Raw genomic sequence first — 21,870 nt, 5'->3', positions numbered from 1 at the left:
CCAATCAAAATATTACTAAAAAAATCTTTAAATATATTTTAATAGTATATCTAGATGTTGTCATAAATTTTTTATACCTTTTCTATATATTAATCTAATAATAAGTAATATTGTGTTTTTTTCCAGACGCATAGTACGATTGTTCGAAGAGAGTGAGGGGCCTGGGCCTTCCTTGTTGAGTACTCCTCCAACATCCTGACGTGGAAACGAGAATTCCGATGCGCCCTCTGCAGCAGGAAAGAAACGTTTTTCGGGAGGCACGCACCGGATAGATTATGCTCTTGCTTACGGGCTGGCAAGCACCACAATCTCGTCGAGTACTTTACTCCTATAATCCTCTCCTTCCGACCTTCTCCCTAGGATAATCGGCAGCACCATTCTTGGTTTCCTTTCCGCTGTCTGACGATGGAAGCCGCAGCAATGATACGTTGAGAACCCTTTTGGCTCATCCACCAAACCCTTGCATGATTACATGCACACTATCACTGGAAGCACGAACGCCGAGCACGTATCTGCTCAGTCCCACGGCGAGCGCACCATCTTGTTTTCATGTACAGTAACGCGTACGCGTACGCGCATGAAGATGCAGTAGTGGAGGCGCACGAGCAACAGCGCGCGGTTACGTTCCTTCCGGGAGAAACGCTCGCCGCGGCCTCGCCCTCTTTTCCGGCAGTCGCGCGCGGCCGGCCGGGCCGCCCCACTCCTACCTCGGTTCGGTTGGTTTTGGTTTCCCAGCGCACGAACCGCCTCGGTGGCAGCAGCAGGAACAGGACAGGGGCACGCACGCACGCACTCCCTCGGTTCGTCCTCCCCCGCGCCGCTGGTTCCGCCGGCTGGGCGCGCGCAAACAGCGTCGCCCCACGCGCTGTACTCGACGCGATCGGTCTGCGAGCCAGCCCGAGCCAGGATCCTCCGCGAAGAAACTCACCGACCTCCGCAGCCCCCAGGATAAGAACCGCCGTCCGGATCCGTGGTTAGAGATTAAGCGGCGATGGTTAGCTTGGCCGCGGTTCAAGCAACCACCAGCACGCTGTGCGATCCGCGGAACACAAGCACAGTGCGCAGGTACCGGCGTGGCGTGGCGCTTGCTGTTAGTTGGCAGCTGGGCGAGCGCGCACGCTTGCCGCAGGCTGCAGCCATGGCCCATGCTGTTCTGGCAGCTTCAATTCCCACGCCTGATGCAGTCGTGCGCGCAGAGGCTCCTGTCTACCTGACCAGCCGCCTCGTCTGACCTCCGAAGCCCCAACGACTGCTCGCTCGTCCCGTCCGGCGTCCATCACAGCTTCGTATGATCGTACCGTGTCCATCACAGCTTGAGCTCGCTGCTGCACACGACGACACAACACGACACAACCGGGCAGGGCATGCATTTTGCACACGCAACGCAGAACGAACGCACGTCGTTTTCGGCGATCCGGTCGGCGTAATCTATCCCCGAAATTAATCCTTATCTGAATGTCGGGACAGATAGATAAATTGGAGCATTATATTATACTATATATACTAGAGCTGCTAATATTTTTGTGATGGCGACATCTGCAAACATGCGTTGCCGTCAGCGCTAGGGCATGCACTTATGACCGGTCCGCCGCTTCGCCCTTTCGTCCGTGGCCCCTGTTGGGGGGCTTCGAGCAGAGCACGGTTGGGGATCCCGGACCATGCCGGCCGCTCCGCCTCCACGGATGAGCACCTCCGGCCGAATTCCTGCCCGACAGGTACCTAAAGGAAATGGTTACATACATTACAACCATCATCGCGCTGCAGGTTTGATGATTGACGATTGATCATGCAAGCCATCGAATGGTACGTCTGCCTAATCCTAACCTAAAGCTAGCTGTGTGTAGGAGCAAAGATAAGCAGCAGCTACCACTTCTAGCGTAGGAATAATACCAATCTGATGCGAGGTTTTTCTATTCTCTCCATGATGATGAGTGTATTGGGTGCGTTAGTGTGTATATACTATATACTACACAGTATGGTTAGTCTCGCTCCAAGGACTTTTAATTTTTTTTTCTCAAATACGCAAAACAATTACGTATCATTGTATTAAGGAGAAGAGTTTAAAAAAAAACATACAGCGCGCTTCTATCGAGCGTCGAAGGAGGTCGACCTAACACAACCGAAGCTGGACCATCCTAACGAAAGCCCTCATGTTTCGATATTACATAAAAGGAAACAACCAATATCGACATAGCTTTATGCCCTAGATGACCTTGCGTCTTCGCGGCTGTCTGGAAGGTGCCTTTCGAACGGTCGAAAAAAACTCATCCAGCGCCTCGACTTCGAATAAAGTCGGGCGAAATATATCCTCTCTAATAATTAGTCTCGTTTCTTTATTCTATACCATGCACGCTGGTGACTGATCCTGGTTCGTCTGATGAGTAATGGGCCGGGTTGGAATAGTTATGGATCGATCGAGGATAAGAATGCCATCATCAGATCCCGTATGCCTGACCATACCATGACTGTACAGCATTCCTCGAGCTAATTATTCGGTCGATCTGTGGTGCTTTTAGAGCAAATTTTGACCAAACCCAAACATGTTCAAGATGTAAAATATACACCATGTTCGCTGATGCTGAAATTTAGCTTACTCTGAAATATTTTGAGAGAGAAATACTATTCCATCACAGAAAAATAGTTCTGAATTGGCTCCACGCGGCAACTGCACTGGCTGCCCACCACACGCTCGGAACTAGCACGTGCAATCGTCCAAGATATATGGCGATGCATGCAGAGGGGTGGACTGGGAGCAGAGAAGACAAGTCCAACTAGCTCGTCGGTCGTTCGATTGGATCGGTCAATCTCAGGCAGGATGTAGCGGCCTCAGAATTCAGATGAATCCCAGGCCACGTACGCACCCAACCAAAGCGAACATCCCTCTCGCTACAGCTTGCAAAACTCGCTATCGCTGCTTCCGATTCCATGCATGCATGCATGCAAGCCTGCCGATTGCCGTGACGACGACCCGACACCCACCCGGTATCCGCCGCCATTATTTGCACCAAATCATTCGCCGCAGCATCCGACTAATAAGACCAAAGCTGGCCCATCAATCATCGCGGCTCCAGCCCAGCTTGCCGAAACGGCGCCGCGCCGGCGGTCCGGTGGCAATGCCACCCACGGGATCCACGGATGCACCCCGAATCGGAGCGTGTGTGCGTGGTCCGTCGACGAGTGCGGCGCGACAGGCAGCCGAGAGCGCGCGCCTCCGTGAGCTGCTTGGCGCCCTGGACCTGGTGCGGTGCGGTGCGGTGCGGTGCAGTGCTGGCGACCAAAGGCACGTACGCGCGCGCGGGCCGGGGCCGGGGGGTCCTGATCGATGGGCGTTATTGCGTCGAGCTGCCGGGCTCAGGCGTGCCCCGGCACGGACGGAGCTAGTCGTAGAAGATACTACTACTGCCTCTGGTTTCATTTACTCGTCACCAAATTTTTACTATAGTAATTTTAACCATACGTTTTTTTCTATAAAATTTTTTTAGATACATCAAATTTTCACATATATGATTCTTTATTGAACATACTTTATTAGTGTTATATACATTGAAGTATCTAAGATTTTTTAGAAGAAAAAACAGATAGTTAAATTTGCTACAGTAAAAAATCGGACAAGTGAACACATAGGGAGGAAAGTATCGTATTGCGCTGACGCGGACCGGGATTCAATGGGGACGGATGGCCCGGCCGAGTCCGCTTGCCTTCCGCCCCGCGTCCTTGGCCCTTGCTGCGGCAGGCTGATTTGGAATTGGAACGGACCGGCGCGGGCCGCGGGTGGCGGCCGGGCGTGACCCATCTGTCCTGCCCGGCTAGCTGCCCCGAAGCGTGCGCGGTCAGTGGCGGCGCTCGCTCGGCATCGGCAGGGTCACCGCCTCACAGCGTTTGTCTATCTCGTGTGTGCAGGAGCGAGATTGTCGCTTGCACGAGAGCGGCAATGCGCGTCGGGTCCGCCCCGGGCGGCCCTGCTCAACTTGTACACCCGCTCCATGCCCATCCTCTGTCCTGGAACAGCCGTCGGATAGAGCCCCCGCGCGATAAAGAACGACTACGAGTCATCCCATTTGAACAGGATAGCTTGCTTGATTCCAGTGTGGGAATGGCCGAATGGCAGCCTGCCATATCCATATGCCAACGCTGCCACCGGTGACCGGCCTGCCTGCCTGCCTGCTTGCCTGCCTTGCGTATCCTTTTCCTCGCATTTGCTCTGGTCTGGATGATAGGATAACCATGCGAGGCAATGCACCCATGCTCTCGCTCGAAGAAGATAGAAGAAGGTGAGAACTGAGAAGGGAAGGGGCAGCAACGCGGGTCAATTACACAGGGTACGTATGAATCTTGTTACCGTGCACGGCATGTACTAGCTACTGCGTAGGTACGTATGTACCGACGTACTGCCGTATAGTAGGGGATGGAGTGCCGTCGGAAAGCGGAAGTACAAGTGTACAACTTCTACTCCTGGTAACATACAGATGCAGAGGGAAATGACTTTTTCCCCGAAAGCACTACTGTAAGCTGGTAACATGGCATGGCCCATGAGCATGAGTTCACGTACTACGTACGTACGGTGAAAAAGTGAAAACCACGTAAAAGGCGAGGCCGATGATGACGAGCGATGGATGCGCTTATCCACGCGCCTGTCGTGCCTTTCGTCGCCTGAAAAGCTGCGAGAATTTTTCAGTTTTTGAGGACCGATAAAGCTCTCTACCACGATGACAAACATGATTTGGGTACCGATAATTTTAACTTAATTTATAAAAAATACATATAATATTTTTATCTTTAAATAAATTTATTAGAAAAACTAGATTCAAATATCTATTCAGCGATACAAATTTTGTATTATAAATATTAATATCTTTTAATATATATTTAGTGAAAGTTGTTTCTCAGAAAATGAAGACCGTAGATATTTAGGGACGGACTTTTGTGTCGGAAAGACGCCATTGTCGTCAAGCATGCATGGCGCAGCAGCGCCGGCTCCCGCTTGTCTCCCCGGAAAAACTCCACCATGCGCTCGGGATCGGCAGCTTCCCGGTGCCGGGGCCACCGCGATTGGGATAGGATAGGGAAGATGCCCGGCCAAGGAAGACGACGTCGCCTTCACCAAACGTTGTGGCCGGTTCGTCTGGTACCAAGAAAGATACGGCGTGATGCCACACGTTTTCTTCAAGTGGTATATGTGAAAATTAAACTCCGTAACACTCCTACGTGCTAGGCTGCTAGTACGACTTTCGTCGTTGCAATACCGCCAATAGAAATACGCGTACATAGGAGAACAGAGAACGGCAACTAGCCAGGCAAAGACGGGTGAGCTAGGGTGCTGATTGTTTTTGCTTCTGCTTGGTTTGTGTTGTTTCTGAAATTCTAAACATTTTTTTTTTGCTTTGGCGATGGCGACCTAAAATCTGCGCATCTCATCAGAGATTCAGAACATTATTGCAGGTCCGTGGATGGATCATTAGTACATAGTCTGATTTGCAGTTTGAATGCAAAGTTTTGGAAATCAGTGTGCACAACCTGTTCGTTTCGGCCGAAACGATGGTAGATTATAAGTCAGAAGTACTACTGGCTGATTTGGTGTGAGAGAAAAATACTATTGCAGATTATAATCCATGATCGTATAAGCCGAAACGAACGGGCTGAGCTATGCAAAAGCACCGTCTTCGGCGTCGTCTCTCCGCTACTGGATGTCTTGGAGCTGCAACATGAATTGAAAGCGACCATTGATGGCTCGGTGAGGTGGATTAGATTGCTCATGCACTGTGAACCGTGTTAGTCTGCTGCTCATCGATGGCGAAGTAGTCGTCCTTAAACCAAGTTTAATGACAAGCAAATCGCGGAACGGTGTGGGGCTGTCCATGTATAATTTGGCTCAAGTTATGGTCCATTAGTTCTTGGGCCTTGAGTTTGAAATATTACCGGTCCTCTCTAGCACCATGCAACGACCCAACTGGGGCCCGACCTTCATATGCTACTCTAAAGGAACGTTGTCGGGCTGAATCTGCCTGTTTCAGGATTATAGGCCCAAAATACTCGCTCGACGACAACTCCACGGCTCCGGAAGATTGGCGGGGGCTCCCGGCCTACTTGGACTCATCTCCTCCTCATCCGTCGTTTATTTTTCTCAGTGTTTCCACAGGGTTTGCTCGCTCAAAACCGCGTTACCCTCCCCCCTAAAAAAAAAACCCGCGTTACCCTCCTCCAAGACCAAGAGGAAAGAAAAAAAAACGCGTTCTTTTGGGTTCCGTCGGCAATCGCCGTTGCGTGCTCGGTACACTACTGACTACTCACGAAACCACAGATTGGCATGCTACATCTCGAGATAGATCTCAGATATAGACACTAGTTTCCTTAAACCCGTCATCACGCGCCTAAGCTTCCCAAAACCAAAACGGGAGATAGAGTGATTTTGTGCGGTTTTTGACGAAACTTTCCCGCTTAAACCCTCCCTGCAGTGGTGGGCTCGTGTGGCCTGGTCCGGCTCCGGCAAGTGGCGCCTTTCGACGCGCAGTTTGCACGACACGCCCGCACACCTAGGGCTCAGTTTAGTTTGCCAAAAATTTTGCAAAATTTTTCATATTCTCCGTCACATCGAATCTTTGGACGCATGCATGAAGTATTAAATATAAATAAAAAATAAAACTAATTACATAGTTTAGACGAAATCCACGAGACGAATCTTTTAAGCCTAATTAGACTATGATTGAACACTATTTGCCAAATAACAACGAAAATACTACGGTAGCCATTTTACAAAATTTTTTTTGCATCTAAACAAGGCCTAGATCTCATCGAGTCCAGTTCTGAGATTTTCCTCGCGTCGTCTCCGGCCTTCCGCTTCCGCTGCCTTCTCCCCCCACTAGCCCACTGCTCACGCCCACAGCTCGAACGCCACCACCTCCGTTGCACACGCCTCCGCGCGCCCGCGGCATTCCAAACCCTAGCGCCGATCCCCGTCGCCATTCGATCGCAGACGCTTGGACGGGCTCGGGGCCCATGACGAGCCGCCTCTGAGCGCGCAAGAGGCTAGACTGCTGGGCGTCGTCTAGCTAGATCCGAGGGGCTTCCGCCGATGGCGAGGGCGGAGGCTAACTGGGAGCGGCTGGTGCGCGCGGCGCTGCGCGGGGAGCGGCTCGTCGGTGCCTACGGGCAGCCGGTCACCGGCATAGCCGGGAACGTGCCGTCGTCGCTCGGCAACAACGTGCACATCGAGGAGGTGCTCCGCGCCGCCGACGAGATCCAGGATGAAGACCCCACCGTCGCCAGGATCCGTAAGTCTCGCTACCATTTCTGTCCCGCTGAGCTCGGGAGCAGTGCGTGCCCGACTGCCCGTAGCAGTGGCTCTGGAGTCTGGGTTTCGAATTGCGTGGCTACGGTTTTGGTTATCGCTCATGCTTGTTGCTGACTAGCTGTCCCTCCCTTGTTCTAGTAGCGGTTAGACTGCTTCGTTATGCTGGTTCTCTAGTTTTTGGCATAACTCTGGACAATTATGCTTCACTTCAAACCTGGTCACTTGTGTCACGTTATTGAAGTTGGCAGATAGTTTGATTAAGCCAACATTGTCTATTAGTGAAATAGTGACTAGAATTTTATGTTTTTTCATATAAATCTATGAATGTCTGGCATGGTGTGTGGTTTGCTTCTTCTAGAGTAATTTCCCCTCCAGCTTATTCATGCATCGGGTGCCTGTGATGACACTGGGCTTTTGTTTGCCTACATTGCTCATGTTGCCTGCTAGCATATTCTCTCTGTAATTAGCTGCCACTGTTTTAGAATCATGGCTAGGCTACTTTTAATTGTATGCATTTAGCTTAGTTGGACCTTGGCGCCTTGCTTACGTTATGTATCTAGCAGGTAATTTAGTTCAATGCATCAGTAGTTCTCTGAATTTAGATGCCTGTATCATTGATTGTACTTTTGGACATCATTCCAGTTTCCATATTCTGCTTAGTTCATCCGTTGAACAGTACTGTGGTACTCCACTACAGAAAATCAAACTTCCACCAAATCAAAGGATAATGATTAAATAAACTCGTTCAGATTTCTGCAACTAAGTTATATTACATGTTACACCAATTCTGTTGTTTTATTTCGACCTGTCTAATAAAATTAGGAAAGATGTTCTTTTATGCCGCTTAGCCAGGTTCCTATCGTTTGCCGATTGCCACTTTGTTCTTCGACTAGCTGGTGGGGTCCTTGGTTATGTCAATGTATGGTGACGAACTGATGACAAAAGCTAACACTGAGATACAGTTTGGTTTTAAAATGGAATATTTTACAATTGAAACAGGCAATGTGCAACTTGGTTTGATCTGGTAACGTTTATGTTTGTACTTCGTGCAGTTTGTGAGCATGCTTACACGCTAGCCCAGAGTTTGGATCCCAACAGCGAAGGGAGAGGAGTATTGCAGTTCAAAACCGGTTTAATGTCAGTGATCAGGGTATGTCCATTTCACTTACACATCTTATGTGATTTCATACTTTAAGATGTCCTTTTTGAACTTCTACAGTATTGGAGAAAAAACTTCCAATTTTCATATTTTGTTGGTAAAGACCATAGAAATCTATCACCATGAATCCATGCCTTTTTTGTATGTGAATCTTTTACTATTATTTTTATAAGGCCATTCTAGATGTTTTTACCTGTTACTGGTAACAATGATGAATGTTTTGCTGCATGATTTAAAATGACAGATGCTTATCAACATAGGGAGTATTTAGCAATTTGATAATATGTCCTTGTAGTAGATTGTCTACATTCCATTGTGATTGCTTCTATTTCGTTTAAGCCTTGAAGCCCTTTATGCTGTATCGTATAATAATGCCTTGGGGGTCATCCCACATCCCAGTCACACCACAGTACCACACCATATCAATTTGCACCATAGATGACATATTATTCTAAATTAGACCTTCGGAACTTTAGGTATATTTTTTTAACAGTACTTGCTGGTTTATGAATTTAGCAAAAACTAGCGAAGAGGGAAGGTGTTGCTATTGACCGAAGTCAGGATATTGCTAAATTGCAAGAATTTTACAAGCTTTATAGAGAAAAGCATAAAGTGGATGAGTTGATTGAAGATGAAATGAAGCTGAGGGAATCAGCTGTGTTCAGCGGTAACCTTGGAGAGTAAGTTTTTCTCTGCAGTTTAATGGACACACTCTGCATTTACTTTCTGTAAAAAACTTACAAAATCCTAGTACTTCATTACCTTTTGTGCCATGTTGTTAAGCGTAACATAAATAAATTTGTGTCACTGGATGATGTTCCCTGTCTGCATTTTTTTTGAACAGGCTGGAACGGAAAACCAGGAAGCGCAAAAAAGTTCTTGCGACTTTGAAGGTCTTATGGTCAGTAATAGAGGATATGACAAAGGAAATATCACCGGAGGATGCAAAAAATTTGATATCTGAAGAGGTTTGAATTCTTATCCTTAATATTTAGTTGTTTGTACTTGATTTCAGAAATTTGGAAAAAAAATACAGCTTCTTGGTCATATCTATAGATATTGTGTTGAGCAGTTTGTCAAAAAGAGAATCAGCACATGGATAGTTGTGGGTGCAATTGTTCATTTCTGATTGCAACCTGCAACTATTGATGTGCTGATTTCTCTTTTTTGTTCTGTTTCAAATTTTGTATGCGCAAGATGATTGTATCCTCTGTCTGTTCATATTTTAATCATATTTTTTCATGCACGTGTTTAGATGCTACCATGATTGGTAACACGTAGCACTGTAACCTGCGGTTGGTAGCATCTGATACACTCACTGTCTACTATAGTTTTCTCTACTAGCCACAAGAAGGCAATACCAATCTTCCAAGATTTGCTAAAACTCCAAGAATTCTGTCAAGAGCTTCTATGTGTATGTATGCAGATATCACCAACGACTTGCTCAGAAGATGATCTTCTGGAGTTCTGGTTACACTGAAATTTACTAAACACATGCCCTAACGTTCTGATCCTCCATATGCATTGAGCTCTCTTTCATAAAGAAATAACAGCATGATGGGTTTGACAAGCTAAATGTTTTATCTAAGGTATAAATATGTGCCTGAAACACAAGTATTAAGGATATGCTCCTTACAGAAAACATATTATAATTTTGGTTTGCATGCATCCATATTCCAGACTTGATTTGCTATGAGTCAAGTATCAAGTGTCAAGCATCTAGATTGGCATATAAAAGAGCGATAGCAGATTGTCGTTGAAGCTACCTTAAATCTTAATGTGCCTGAATCATAATATGGACTTGTATCTTTGAGATGCTGAAAAGTAGAGAATGGCACTGCAGTTTTATTTCTCACCTTGCCGCTACGTTTCCTCTCTAGAATAGTGTGCTGAGTGCAGAGGATGTAGATTGTTGGCAAGCTCTTTAACTATCTATCTTTTAATGTTATGTCAACGATCTTCTCGTGACAAATCACACCGTTGAGTAAGTTGCGTACAAAATCTAAGTGGCTGTTTGATATCTTCTGGTTATGAACTTATGTTCCTTCAAATTCAACCCTTTTAATATAATCATGACCAGTACGGGGTCTCACCTTTTGTTATCAATTTATTTATTTATTTATTCTGTTTTGGTCAGATGAAAAAGGTCATGCAAAAGGACGCAGCAAGGACGGAGGATGTTGTTCCATATAATATTATTCCTCTAGATTCCTTGAATTCTACCACTAATGCAATTGTGAATTTTCCGGAGGTAATAGTTCAGAGTAAGGTATTTTTTTATTGCCAATTTGCTGGATCTGGAGGTGGTTATATACATACGAATTGTTTCAATTCAGGTGAGGGCAGCAATATCAACTCTGCAGTACCATAGGGATCTGCCCAGGCTTCCTGGTACCTTTTCAGTCCCTGATGCTAGGAATTCGGATATCCTGGATCTTTTACAATGTGCATTTGGTTTTCAGGTTAGTGTTTATGAGGTGCATATTTCATATCAATCTTCATATGCTTGTTCCAGGCTGATAACTACTGTAATCGTATTACAGTGGAACATGCACATTTTGTAATACTGCTACGGTAATAGATGAGAAATGTTAGTTGCCAACCTAAGTGATAAAAAGTCTGAATAGATTTGCTGATCTTCATGGCCAATTATATGATCGGATTTCTTCATAAGTAAATTTGCATATTTGCTACTACGTTTTTAAGTCTTGTTGCAAATTGCAAAACAGGTATTATCGGTCACGGCCTACATACAACCTATATTAAGAAAGTGCAGCTTGTCCAATTCCTTATTGTCTCTATTTTGCTTCCTAACCTTGACTGTATAATCTGTGTCATTGCTTCTAAGGTTTATATGAAAGAAAGGTGTAAAAAACGATGTGAAGTATGGTCTCTGAACTTTTAATCGTATAATTAATGTATGGTTGATCTTTTAACTGTAGGCAGGCACCAGCCAGTTAGCTAGCTGAGTCCTTTTGGGTGATCATAGACATGCTAACGATCCAGATTCATTAAGTTGAACAGTAGAGGAAGGAGCCCTAATAGTGGTAAAATAATATGAATAGAAATTCTGTACGCATCATGAATTTTGTTGAAAAATGAAATCCATCCTGTAAATACGGTAATCCTTTGTTCTAGATGACATGTAATTTATTGTGAATTTGAGCCCATTCATATGAGCATCTTTGGTCATTGATCAACGGATGGGAGTCACATGGTAGGAAAGCAATGCCATTACATGGCATTCACTCATACATCATTATTCATGCTCTGTTTCAAATTATGTAAATATACATCCTTGTGCATTTATAACTTTGCTATGCTGTCTTACTTTATCTGGCAATATTTTGAAGCCTTGTCGGCTTTGTGGAAATAAGTTATAACCCTTCTTCATTGTTGCAGGAGGATAATGTGAAAAACCAAAGGGAGCATATCATTCACCTATTGGCAAATGAACAATCTCGTGTGGGAAAACTATCAGGGAACGAACCGGTATTTGTTTGTTTGACATTATTTTATTGCGTATCATAATTTTGGACATGATTAGTGCTATTTTTTTTAAAATAACAACAATAGCTTGCCATCTTATCAATAATTTAGCATTTTTCTGGTATTCTTTTTTCTTGAGTTATGGTCCCTTTCTTTACGTTTGTAATATGCCTAAAAGTTCAGTTAGTGGCTCTTTTCTGAGTTTTTTTAATTGAAAAGCTTATCTGCTATCTATTTAAATTTCTACTTCTATGCTGGCCATAACGCATTGATGATAGTTAGGACTGAACAGACCGAGCGGAGGCTCGAGTGGCTAGCGGCGGCAGTGCCACGCAGCCGGTGCGGGTTCGGTTCCTGGAATCGAACTCGCGTCTCTCACCCGGATTCGCTCCCAAATAAAATCTACAGCCTCTCTCGTGCAGTGCCACAAAGGGACTGCGATGTTCCTGTCGACTACGAAGCTACGATGATTTCGGTGATCTCTAGAAGGACGCGATCTTCTATTCTGTGTGTAGTTGTAGGTCTAGTCGTGCACGTGTGGTGTGAGTGTGGTGCGCGTGGATGCATGCATGAACATATGCTACAACTGTACTCAGATGAGAGGCTTCAAAAAAATAGTTAGGGCTGAAAACAGAAATGGATGATCCCATTTACTTGGAATCGTTTCCATAAACATGATAGCGTTTATGACTGTTCTCGACCATTACCGACCGACCAGGAATCGTTTTCTGTATAAAAGATATCGTTACTGACTGTTTTCAGCCCTAATGATAGTTCTGTTCAGTTTGCTAATCATGTGAACTCTAAAAATGACATTCTAAACTGTAATGACAGAGGCAGCTATGTTTATATCCTGATATGCACGGTTGAGTTATTATTTGGCTGTGCTTTCCAAGCAATAAGTTTTATTTGTTACAGGCTTATGCTGATTGTGATTTGCTGCTGTTTGAGTTTTAATATTAATGATACACTGAAGTTCCATGACCAGATTTGCTGATCCTCTAGATATAGAAAGGATGCTCACAGTAAAAAGTATAACGCGATCGTCAAGTGTTTGCCCGCTACAACATAGTATTCAGTTCACTCTAAAAAAACAAGTACTCAGTACCCACTAATTTCTTTTGCCTGATCATCAATGTTGCTACAAGTATCTACCATTCAAATTCAGAGATTTACCTCAGTTTTTCCCTTCCCCAGACCCCACTCATGTGGGAGCCTCCGGCACTGGGTCTGCCCTTTTTTGTTACCTTTGTCCTTTTTAGAAAATACACTGCTTTGGCAACAGTTTAATGTGATCAGTTACCAGGTTCTGCCCCAAGATATTTATCTCTGTATTGCTTGAAGTTGTTCACATCTGTATCTTTACCAGTATTTTTGTTTCTATACAGAAAATTGATGAGGGTGCCGTGCATGCTGTGTTTTCTAAAGCTCTTGATAACTATATCAAATGGTGCAACTATCTGCCCCTTCGTCCTGTCTGGGATAAGTATGTACTTTTTAATATACTTTGCTCTTATCTACTGAACTCCGTATCAACACCTCATTTGGTTTTAAGATATTGCATGGTTTTCTTTTAGCACTGATTCATTGACAAAGGAAAAGAAGTTGCTATATGTGTGCTTGTACTACTTGATGTGGGGAGAAGCTGCCAACGTGCGATTTATTCCAGAGGGCTTATGCTACATATTTCATCATGTAAGTCTGTATGATTCTAATAAAGTTACCTATTATGTTCTTTCATGCTGCATGATTTTCCTTTATTCTTCTGTTTTTGTGTGAAAATGTTACTCCATGAGCTGTTTTTTTTTCAGTGACACACACCAGTATGGCATATGTCCCTTTCTCATGTCGCTGTGGCTAGAGTTATGCTCATGCCTCAGTGTAACGGACACATAAGTTTGAAACTATTTTTGCTGTGGGTGTGTGTGTGCTTTTGCAGGGTCCTTACCCCTTCTCTTCTTAAAATAATGATATGTGAGGATTGTAGAGATGTTCTATGTGAGAGGGAGGAACTAGTTAGAGGGTGCTATGCTTCAGACCCAAATAAAATATGATAAAGAGCTATTCCATCATGGTTACTCCATGTTCACAGTATGCAATCAAAATGATGAACCCAAATCCCAGTTATTGAAGTTTGCCTTGTCGGATACCAATGTCTGGGTTGGATTTCAACATGTGTTGGCTGCTACTCATATTGTTAACATTTGTTTTCTGTTTCAATTTTGCAGCTAGCAAGAGAATTAGGGGAGATTCTGCGAAAACAAATTGCAGAGCCAGCTGAAAGCTGTAGTTCTGGTGGTGTCGTGTCGTTTCTTGACAAAGTCATTTACCCTTTGTATGAAATCATTGCAGCGGTAAGTGTGCCTGCTGGTGAGCTAATATCACTCGTTATTTTTGGTCTGATAGATATGTACATTAGGAAAGTGTATATTAGGCAAGTCTATATTTAGTATGATTAGCACCTGCCATGTATTGCATATATGCTGCCATGTAATTGGCTATATATATCAATGTCACCCCCCCACGTTGGGAGTGTGGTGTTTCCCTTCTATCTCTGTTATTCTACATGGTATCAAAGACCGAGATCAATTAGATCCTGGACCTTCTACTTCCGCCTCCTTCCTCCCCACCTCTTCCCTGGGCGCCCCTCCTCCTGTGGCGAGATGTCTTCCAACGCCGATGCCTCGGCCGCAGCCGCTGCTGCACCACCACCGCCGCAGGCCGTCGTCGTCCACCCCTACACCGCCGTGAACGTGAAGACTCACATTCCGGTTACCCTGGAGATGAAGAATCCTAACTTCACCAAGTGGGCTTCGTTCTTCAAGGCCTTGTGTGGGAAATTCAGCCTTCGCCCCCACATCGACGGACCAGCCCCTCCGACTGCTGATCCATCGTGGGACATTGCCGAGTGCACTGTCCGCGGCTGGATCCTCAACACCGTCGACGACTCGGTTCTTGATCTTGCCATCACCGACGAGCACCAGTCTGCCCGCGAGCTGTGGGTGGCGATTGAGGGCCTCTTCCGTTCCAACCGCGCGCCCCGGGCCGTCTTCCTGCATGAAGAGTTTCACTCCTTGAAACAGGGTGACTCGACGATTGACGAGTACTGCCAGTGCCTCAAGATCAAGGCCGCCGCTCTTCGGGACGTCGGCCACACCATCGAGGACTCCCAACTCATCCTCAGCCTCCTACGCGGCCTCAACCCACGCTACACTGCCACTGCCGACGACATCGCCAACTCCCCCGAGCTGCCTTCCTTCTCCAGGGCGCGAGAAATGCTCTCCCTCAAAGAGCTGCGCCTCGCCAACGACGAGAAGACCACGGCTGCATCTGCCATGGTGGCCGCCTCTGGCTCCTGCACTTCTCCAGGGTGCCGGCCCTCCTCCTCTGTGGCCACTGGCGCTGCTCCCAAGGGCTCTGGAGGCGGCAGGAAAGGCAAGGGCGGCAAGAAACAGGGCGGTTGGCGCGGCCAAGGCACCGGTGCTGGCTGGCAGCCGGGCAGCGGCAGTGGACAGCAAGGGGCCAACCGCCCCATGGGGCCCTGGTTCTGCTACAACCCATGGGCCTTCCAGGGCGGCGTTCCTCCTCCAGGCCGCAGCTGGCAGCAGGGCAACGGCCCCGGCGGCTGGCCCCCTCACGGTGACCAGGGCATCATGGGTGCCAATCCGCAGGCCCACACCGTCTTCGCTTCCCCTCCGCCAGCTCCATCCGCTCCACTGTGGGATCAGGCCGGCCTCATCGCTGCCTTGAACCAGATGGCGCTCCAGAACTCCGGCTGGGTCATGGACTCCGGCGCCACCTCCCACATGCATAACTCGGATGGTATACTCCTCTCCCGTCAACTCTCTTCTATCCCATCCATTACTGTTGGCAGCGGCCATCATCTTCCTGTCTCTTGCTCCGGCAGCTCCACTTTACCAGGCCACGCGTCTTCCTTCTCGCTTCGCAATGTTCTAGTTGTCCCCTCTCTAGTGCGCAACTTACTTTCGGTTCGCCAATTCACTCGTGACAACAATTGCACTATCGAATTTGACGCATTTGGCTTTTCTGTTAAGGACCTGCAGACTAGACGCGTGATTCTTCGCTCCAATAGCCCCGACGGCCTCTACACCGTCCCCGCCACGCCACAAGCCAACCTCGTCACCTCCACCGACCTATGGCATCATCGTCTTGGTCATCCAGGAGCTGCTGCCCTCCATTTGCTTAGACACAATAATTCTATTTCCTGTAATAAATCAGCTCATACTCTGTCACTCATGTCAACTTGGCAAGCATGTGCGGCTGCCTTTTGGCAATTCCAGTTCCGTTTCCTCTTCACCTTTTGAACTTATACACTGTGATGTTTGGACATCCCCGGTCGCTAGTATTTCTGGTGCACAGTACTACCTTGTCATCCTCGATGACTTCACCCACTTTTGCTGGACCTTCCCCCTAGTCCACAAGTCCGAGGTAGCTACTCACATCACTCAGTTTTGCGCCTTCGTCCACACACAGTTCAGCCTTCCTGTCAAGGCTGTTCAGGCCGACAATGGCACTGAATTTGTCAACAATACCCTCGCCACCTTCTTCGCCTCTAGCGGCATTCACTTACGCCTCTCCTGCCCTTACACCTCCCCTCAAAACGGCAAGGCTGAACGTATCATCCGTTCTCTGAACAACATATGCCGCACGCTGCTCATCCACGCCCACATGCCACCCAAATATTGGGCAGAGGCACTAGCTACAGCCACATATCTCCTCAACAGGCGCCCCTGCTCAGCCATTCACCATAGAGTTCCCTATGAGCAACTCTTCAAGCAGTCCCCAGACTACACTATTCTTCGTGTATTCGGTTGCCTCTGCTATCCCAACCTCACTGCCACTTCCAAACACAAGCTGGCCCCTCGCTCCACAGCCTGTGTCTTTCTTGGATACCCCTCCTCTCACAAGGGTTATCGGTGTCTCGACCTCACAACTAGACGGATTATCATCTCCCGTCATGTTGTCTTCGACGAGAATCATTTTCCGTTCAGCACTGACCCCACCAGTGAGCCCACAAGCTCTCTGGATTTTCTTCTTCCAGGTCCTGCTGCGCCGGTGCACCACACTGCCACCATGGTGCCCCCTGCGGTCGCCCCGTCGCCAGTCGCCGCTGAGCAGCCGCGACGCCGAGCTCAACTGGAGGAGCTCGCTGAGGACCCCGCCATCCTACAGATTGGCCCGGTCCTTCCTCCTGGCCCGGCTGCTCCTGCTCCAACCGGTCCACCTCTACGGGTCTACGTTCGGTGGCGTGCTGGTGCTCCCGCCCCGGCTGCTGAGCCAGCTCCTGCACCACTGTCCGCACCAGTCGTGGAGGTGCCCCCGCCGGCGCCCGCTGTTCCAGAACAGCCGGCTCCTGCTCCAGTTGTGGCAGCCGGTCCGCCACCTCCTACTTCGAGCCGACCTGTGACGTGCCTCCAGACAGGCTCGCTGAAGCCTGTTGATCGTTACGGCTTCCCATCGTCTGCTCACGTCGCCACCGCCTCCACTGCCTCACCCATTCCCCGCGACTACCGAGGGGCCCTTGCCGACCCCTAGTGGCGCGCGGCCATGGCTGAGGAGTACAAGGCTCTCGTCGACAACGACACGTGGCGACTCGTTTCCCGGCCCCCAGGTGCCAACGTGGTGACAGGCAAGTGGATCTTCCGGCACAAGTTCCACTCCGATGGCACCCTGGCTCGTCACAAGGCTCGCTGGGTCGTTCGCGGCTTCACCCAGCGCCATGGCATCGACTACGACGAAACGTTCAGCCCCGTCGTCAAGCCTGCCACCATTCGGATCGTCCTCAGCATCGCCGCTTCTCGTCAGTGGCCCATCCACCAGCTGGACGTGAAGAATGCCTTTCTTCACGGTCACCTACACGAGACGGTCTACTGTCAGCAGCCCCCCGGCTTCGTCGACCCGGCGCGTCCCGACGCCGTCTGTCTTCTTCAGCGCTCCCTTTACGGCCTCAAGCAGGCCCCGCGGGCGTGGCACCAGCGCTTCGCCACGTACGTTCGACAGCTCGGCTTCGTCGCTTCTGCCACCGACACCTCCCTCTTCGTCTACACTGAGGGCGGCACCAGTGCCTACTTGCTGCTGTACGTCGACGACATCGTCCTCACGGCTTCCTTGGAAGCTCTGCTTCGCCGCATCATCGGTCGCCTTCACTCTGAGTTTGCCATGACGGATCTTGGGGAGCTCCATCACTTCCTGGGGATCTCCGTCACTCGCTCCTCCGACGGGCTCTTCCTCAGCCAAAGGCAGTACGCGGTGGATCTTCTTCAGAAGGCGGGCATGGCCGAATGTCACTCGACATCGACGCCTGTCGACTCTCGTGCCAAGCTCTCTGCCACGGAGGGCGCTCCCGTCGCCGACCCCGCCACGTACCGGAGTCTCGCCGGCTCACTTCAGTACTTGACACTCACTCGCCCCGATCTGGCGTACGCTGTGCAGCAGGTGTGCCTCTTTATGCAAGATCCGCGCGAAGCTCACCTTGCGCTGATCAAGCGCATCCTTCGGTATGTGAAGGGCACACTGTCAGCTGGCCTCCACATCAGCACTGGGCCTATCGACAAGTTGATTGCCTACTCCGACGCTGACTGGGCAGGGTGCCCCGACTCTCGCCGCTCCACCTCCGGCTTCTGCGTCTTCCTCGGCGACAGCTTGGTGTCCTGGTCGTCCAAACGGCAAACCACGGTGTCCCGGTCCAGTGCAGAGGCCGAGTACCGGGCTGTTGCTCATGTGGTCGCAGAGTGCTGTTGGCTTCGACAGCTTCTTCAGGAACTTCACGTTCCATTGAAGGTCGCCACAGTTGTCTACTGTGACAACGTCAGCGCTGTCTATATGACAGCCAACCCGGTCCATCACCGCCGTACCAAGCACATTGAGATCGACATCCATTTCGTCCGTGAGAAGGTGGCTCTCGGCGAGGTTCGCGTTCTCCATGTGCCGTCCAAGTATCAGTTTGCTGATCTCATGACAAAGGGGCTGCCGGTTCAGCTCTTTGAGGATTTTCGGTCCAGTCTGTGCATCCGGAATCCTGATGCTTCGACTGCGGGCGGCTGATAGATATGTACATTAGGAAAGTGTATATTAGGCAAGTCTATATTTAGTATGATTAGCACCTGCCATGTATTGCATATATGCTGCCATGTAATTGGCTATATATATCAATGTCACCCCCCCACGTTGGGAGTGTGGTGTTTCCCTTCTATCTCTGTTATTCTACATGGTCCTATATGGTTTTCTTAATGTTGAATGTGTTGATTTTGCTGCAGGAAGCAGCCAATAATAAAAACGGGCGTGCACCACATTCTGAATGGAGAAATTATGATGATTTCAATGAGTTTTTCTGGTATAAGCAAATCAATCAGGTTACTTTTGTTTCTCGATTTGTTTATATTTCTCATAATCTTTTGACGGTTTCTTCTAGGTCTCATAAGTGCTTTAACCTAGGATGGCCTTGGAAGCTGAGCGACCCATTTTTCTCGAAGCCCAGTAGGAAGGATAAGGTTGGTTTTTTTATATTAATCATAATCACAATTATTTTGATCTTTCAGTATCTGTCACCAAATCAGTATTTGTATATTTGTAAGTAATACGTTTTGTGCTTCTTGACCATCATACCATGTTGCCAACAATGAGATAAGGCCCATTTTCACTTTAACCAAGCTTCAGTATAGGCTTACAAAACTGCTTCTATTTCTTGCGAATTGTTTGTCTGTTTTGCTTACAAGATGCGCATTTGGTTTTCCAGGGCTTGCTAGGTAGGAATCATCACTACGGAAAGACATCTTTTGTGGAACATAGGACTTTTCTTCATCTTTACCACAGCTTTCATCGCCTTTGGATGTTCCTTATTATGATGTTTCAGGTGAATGCAAACTCTAGTCATGCTACCATTATTCCTTATTTTGTTTGGGATTGAGTACCCACTGGTTTAAGGAATTCTTAGTTTGGTTTTATTCCATGTGTTGAGTTGCTAGATGAACAATGACACAATTAAGTTTTTTGGCCACCCCCTTCTCTAGAAACACACAAGTTTTCTCCAAATACATGTTCTCGCATGATAACTGTTTTTACCTCCCTTGGACGTGGCACTCTATGAAGTTAGTAGCAATGCACCCCTTTAATTCCCTTGTGCGTGGCACACTATAATGTCTTCCATCAGATTCTTGCATCACCGCTACACTGGGTATTCAATAATAGACTGGTCCTGGGTGGCTTTTCCAATAAGGACGTACCCAGTGCAGAGAGCTCCCGCTCTGTGCGGGGTCTGGGGAAGGGTGTCAGTGGCAAGCCTTACCCTCGCCTGTGCAATGCGAGGAGACCGCAACTCGAACCCGGGACCTTCCGGTCACAGGCGGTAAGACTCTACCGCTTGCACCAAAACAAATTGGTGTTAGACCGATGCATACTTTCTTGTATGGAGTTTATTAAAAAAGACCTTAACTTGTCGGTGGTTTTATTACTTAAAGCAAATAATGGCTTGTATTTTGGGACCTTTTTGCACGGGAAAGAGAGAATTTAGCTGGACATTGTTGTTGTTTTGTTTCTTGGCACAAAAGTATTTATCAATGATTTATTTCTGTTCCATGATTGTATATTGCTTCGCTATGAGCGAGCATGTTTCCATCTATGTATAGGTTTGACTTTGTATGTTACAACCCGTAGTGAAAATTTACCATAAACATCTTGAAATTGATGTTTACCTGTAGATGTGTTGACTTCTTTTGTCCTTATATGGCCATGAGAATGGATTCTGTCTTTTAATTTGCGTATGATGTATCATTAGGTGCTTTATATTGCCTTCTTTAATGTTTTTATACATTTGGTTTGGTGTAACCTATGTGTGGTTCTATTTGTGTTGATGCAGGGACTAACTATCATTGCTTTCAATGATGGTAGTTTTGACAGGAAGACCATATTGCAACTTCTTAGTCTGGGTCCTACTTATGTTGTAATGAAATTTATTGAGAGTGAGCACAGATCTTTTACCTACTGTAATATGATGATTTGTGTAAATTGTCCTGATGGCTAATTTCTTTTGTTACCTTTTGTTACTGTGAAGGTCTATTGGATATTCTAATGATGTATGGTGCCTATTCAACGTCTCGTCGATCTGCAATCACCAGAGTGGCATGGCGATTCTGCTGGTTTACTGTAGCTTCAGTTGCGATTTGCTACCTATATATGTATGTTTTTAAATCCATTTGTGATATCTGAAAATTTCTTTCTTACCCTATAAATTAAAAAGAGTTCACTTATGAAAGACTGTCTTGAAGTCATTTATCATATGGTAATGACACATGTTGAGGCCTTGAAACACGAAGGGGCAACAAATACCACATTTGCCTTTTTTACATGGTTCGGGATGAATTTTGGAAACCATAAAATATTTCAATCCTGATATTCGGCGTGTAACACTTTGTAATGTCATTCAAAAGTTAAGAATTCTGAAGTCGTCTGTCTTATCCAATATGATTTTTTACTGGCTTGGTTGAAATATGGTCAATTCTGATACTTGGCACATGCTATGTGCTATTTACAGTTTTCAGTCATATTGCCAAAGATTCACTAGTAATACAGTAAAGTCGAAGTGCTAAGTGGTAAAAATTTGACGATGAATTTGATTTTTCAAAAGCTGTAGAACTGATGAGTTTAAATTTACCTGTGTTCAACTGTAGAATAGTTCTAGTTGGCCGCTCAACTTAATCATGAAGTGAGATTATCTGGTCCCAACTCCATATCAGCACTTGATATTTAAGTGAACCTTTTGTCCTGGAGAATTACTAGATGAAATTCTAATAGTCTGATCATTTTCTAGCAAGGCACTTCAAGATGGCACAAAGTCAGCAACATTCAAGATATATGTTTTTGTAATCAGTGCATATGTGGGCGCTAAGATAATTATCAGCGTACTTACGAGTGTCCC

At 47.1% G+C, this 21,870-nt stretch overlaps 1 protein-coding gene across 1 annotated transcript in view; it reads left to right on the top strand.

Moving 5' to 3' along the window:
- Positions 1-6,817: 6,817 nt before the first annotated feature.
- The window catches only part of LOC136537491 (callose synthase 9-like), a 17,349-nt gene continuing 2,296 nt past the window's right edge, over positions 6,818-21,870 (top strand). The window contains exons 1-16 of the mRNA XM_066529446.1: positions 6,818-7,268; positions 8,341-8,438; positions 8,964-9,127; positions 9,292-9,415; positions 10,585-10,698; positions 10,784-10,909; positions 11,850-11,939; positions 13,325-13,422; positions 13,514-13,631; positions 14,165-14,290; positions 19,214-19,290; positions 19,369-19,447; positions 19,693-19,809; positions 20,812-20,914; positions 21,007-21,130; positions 21,763-21,865. Coding sequence (XP_066385543.1) covers positions 7,070-7,268; positions 8,341-8,438; positions 8,964-9,127; positions 9,292-9,415; positions 10,585-10,698; positions 10,784-10,909; positions 11,850-11,939; positions 13,325-13,422; positions 13,514-13,631; positions 14,165-14,290; positions 19,214-19,290; positions 19,369-19,447; positions 19,693-19,809; positions 20,812-20,914; positions 21,007-21,130; positions 21,763-21,865 — 1,860 coding nt within the window. The 5' untranslated portion in view covers positions 6,818-7,069. The remainder of the gene's footprint in view (positions 7,269-8,340; positions 8,439-8,963; positions 9,128-9,291; positions 9,416-10,584; positions 10,699-10,783; positions 10,910-11,849; positions 11,940-13,324; positions 13,423-13,513; positions 13,632-14,164; positions 14,291-19,213; positions 19,291-19,368; positions 19,448-19,692; positions 19,810-20,811; positions 20,915-21,006; positions 21,131-21,762; positions 21,866-21,870) is intronic.

This window comes from Miscanthus floridulus, chromosome 2, assembly GCF_019320115.1.
Source record: "Miscanthus floridulus cultivar M001 chromosome 2, ASM1932011v1, whole genome shotgun sequence".
Lineage (NCBI taxonomy): Eukaryota > Viridiplantae > Streptophyta > Magnoliopsida > Poales > Poaceae > Miscanthus > Miscanthus floridulus.
This window is presented reverse-complemented; position numbering and strand designations above follow the sequence as displayed.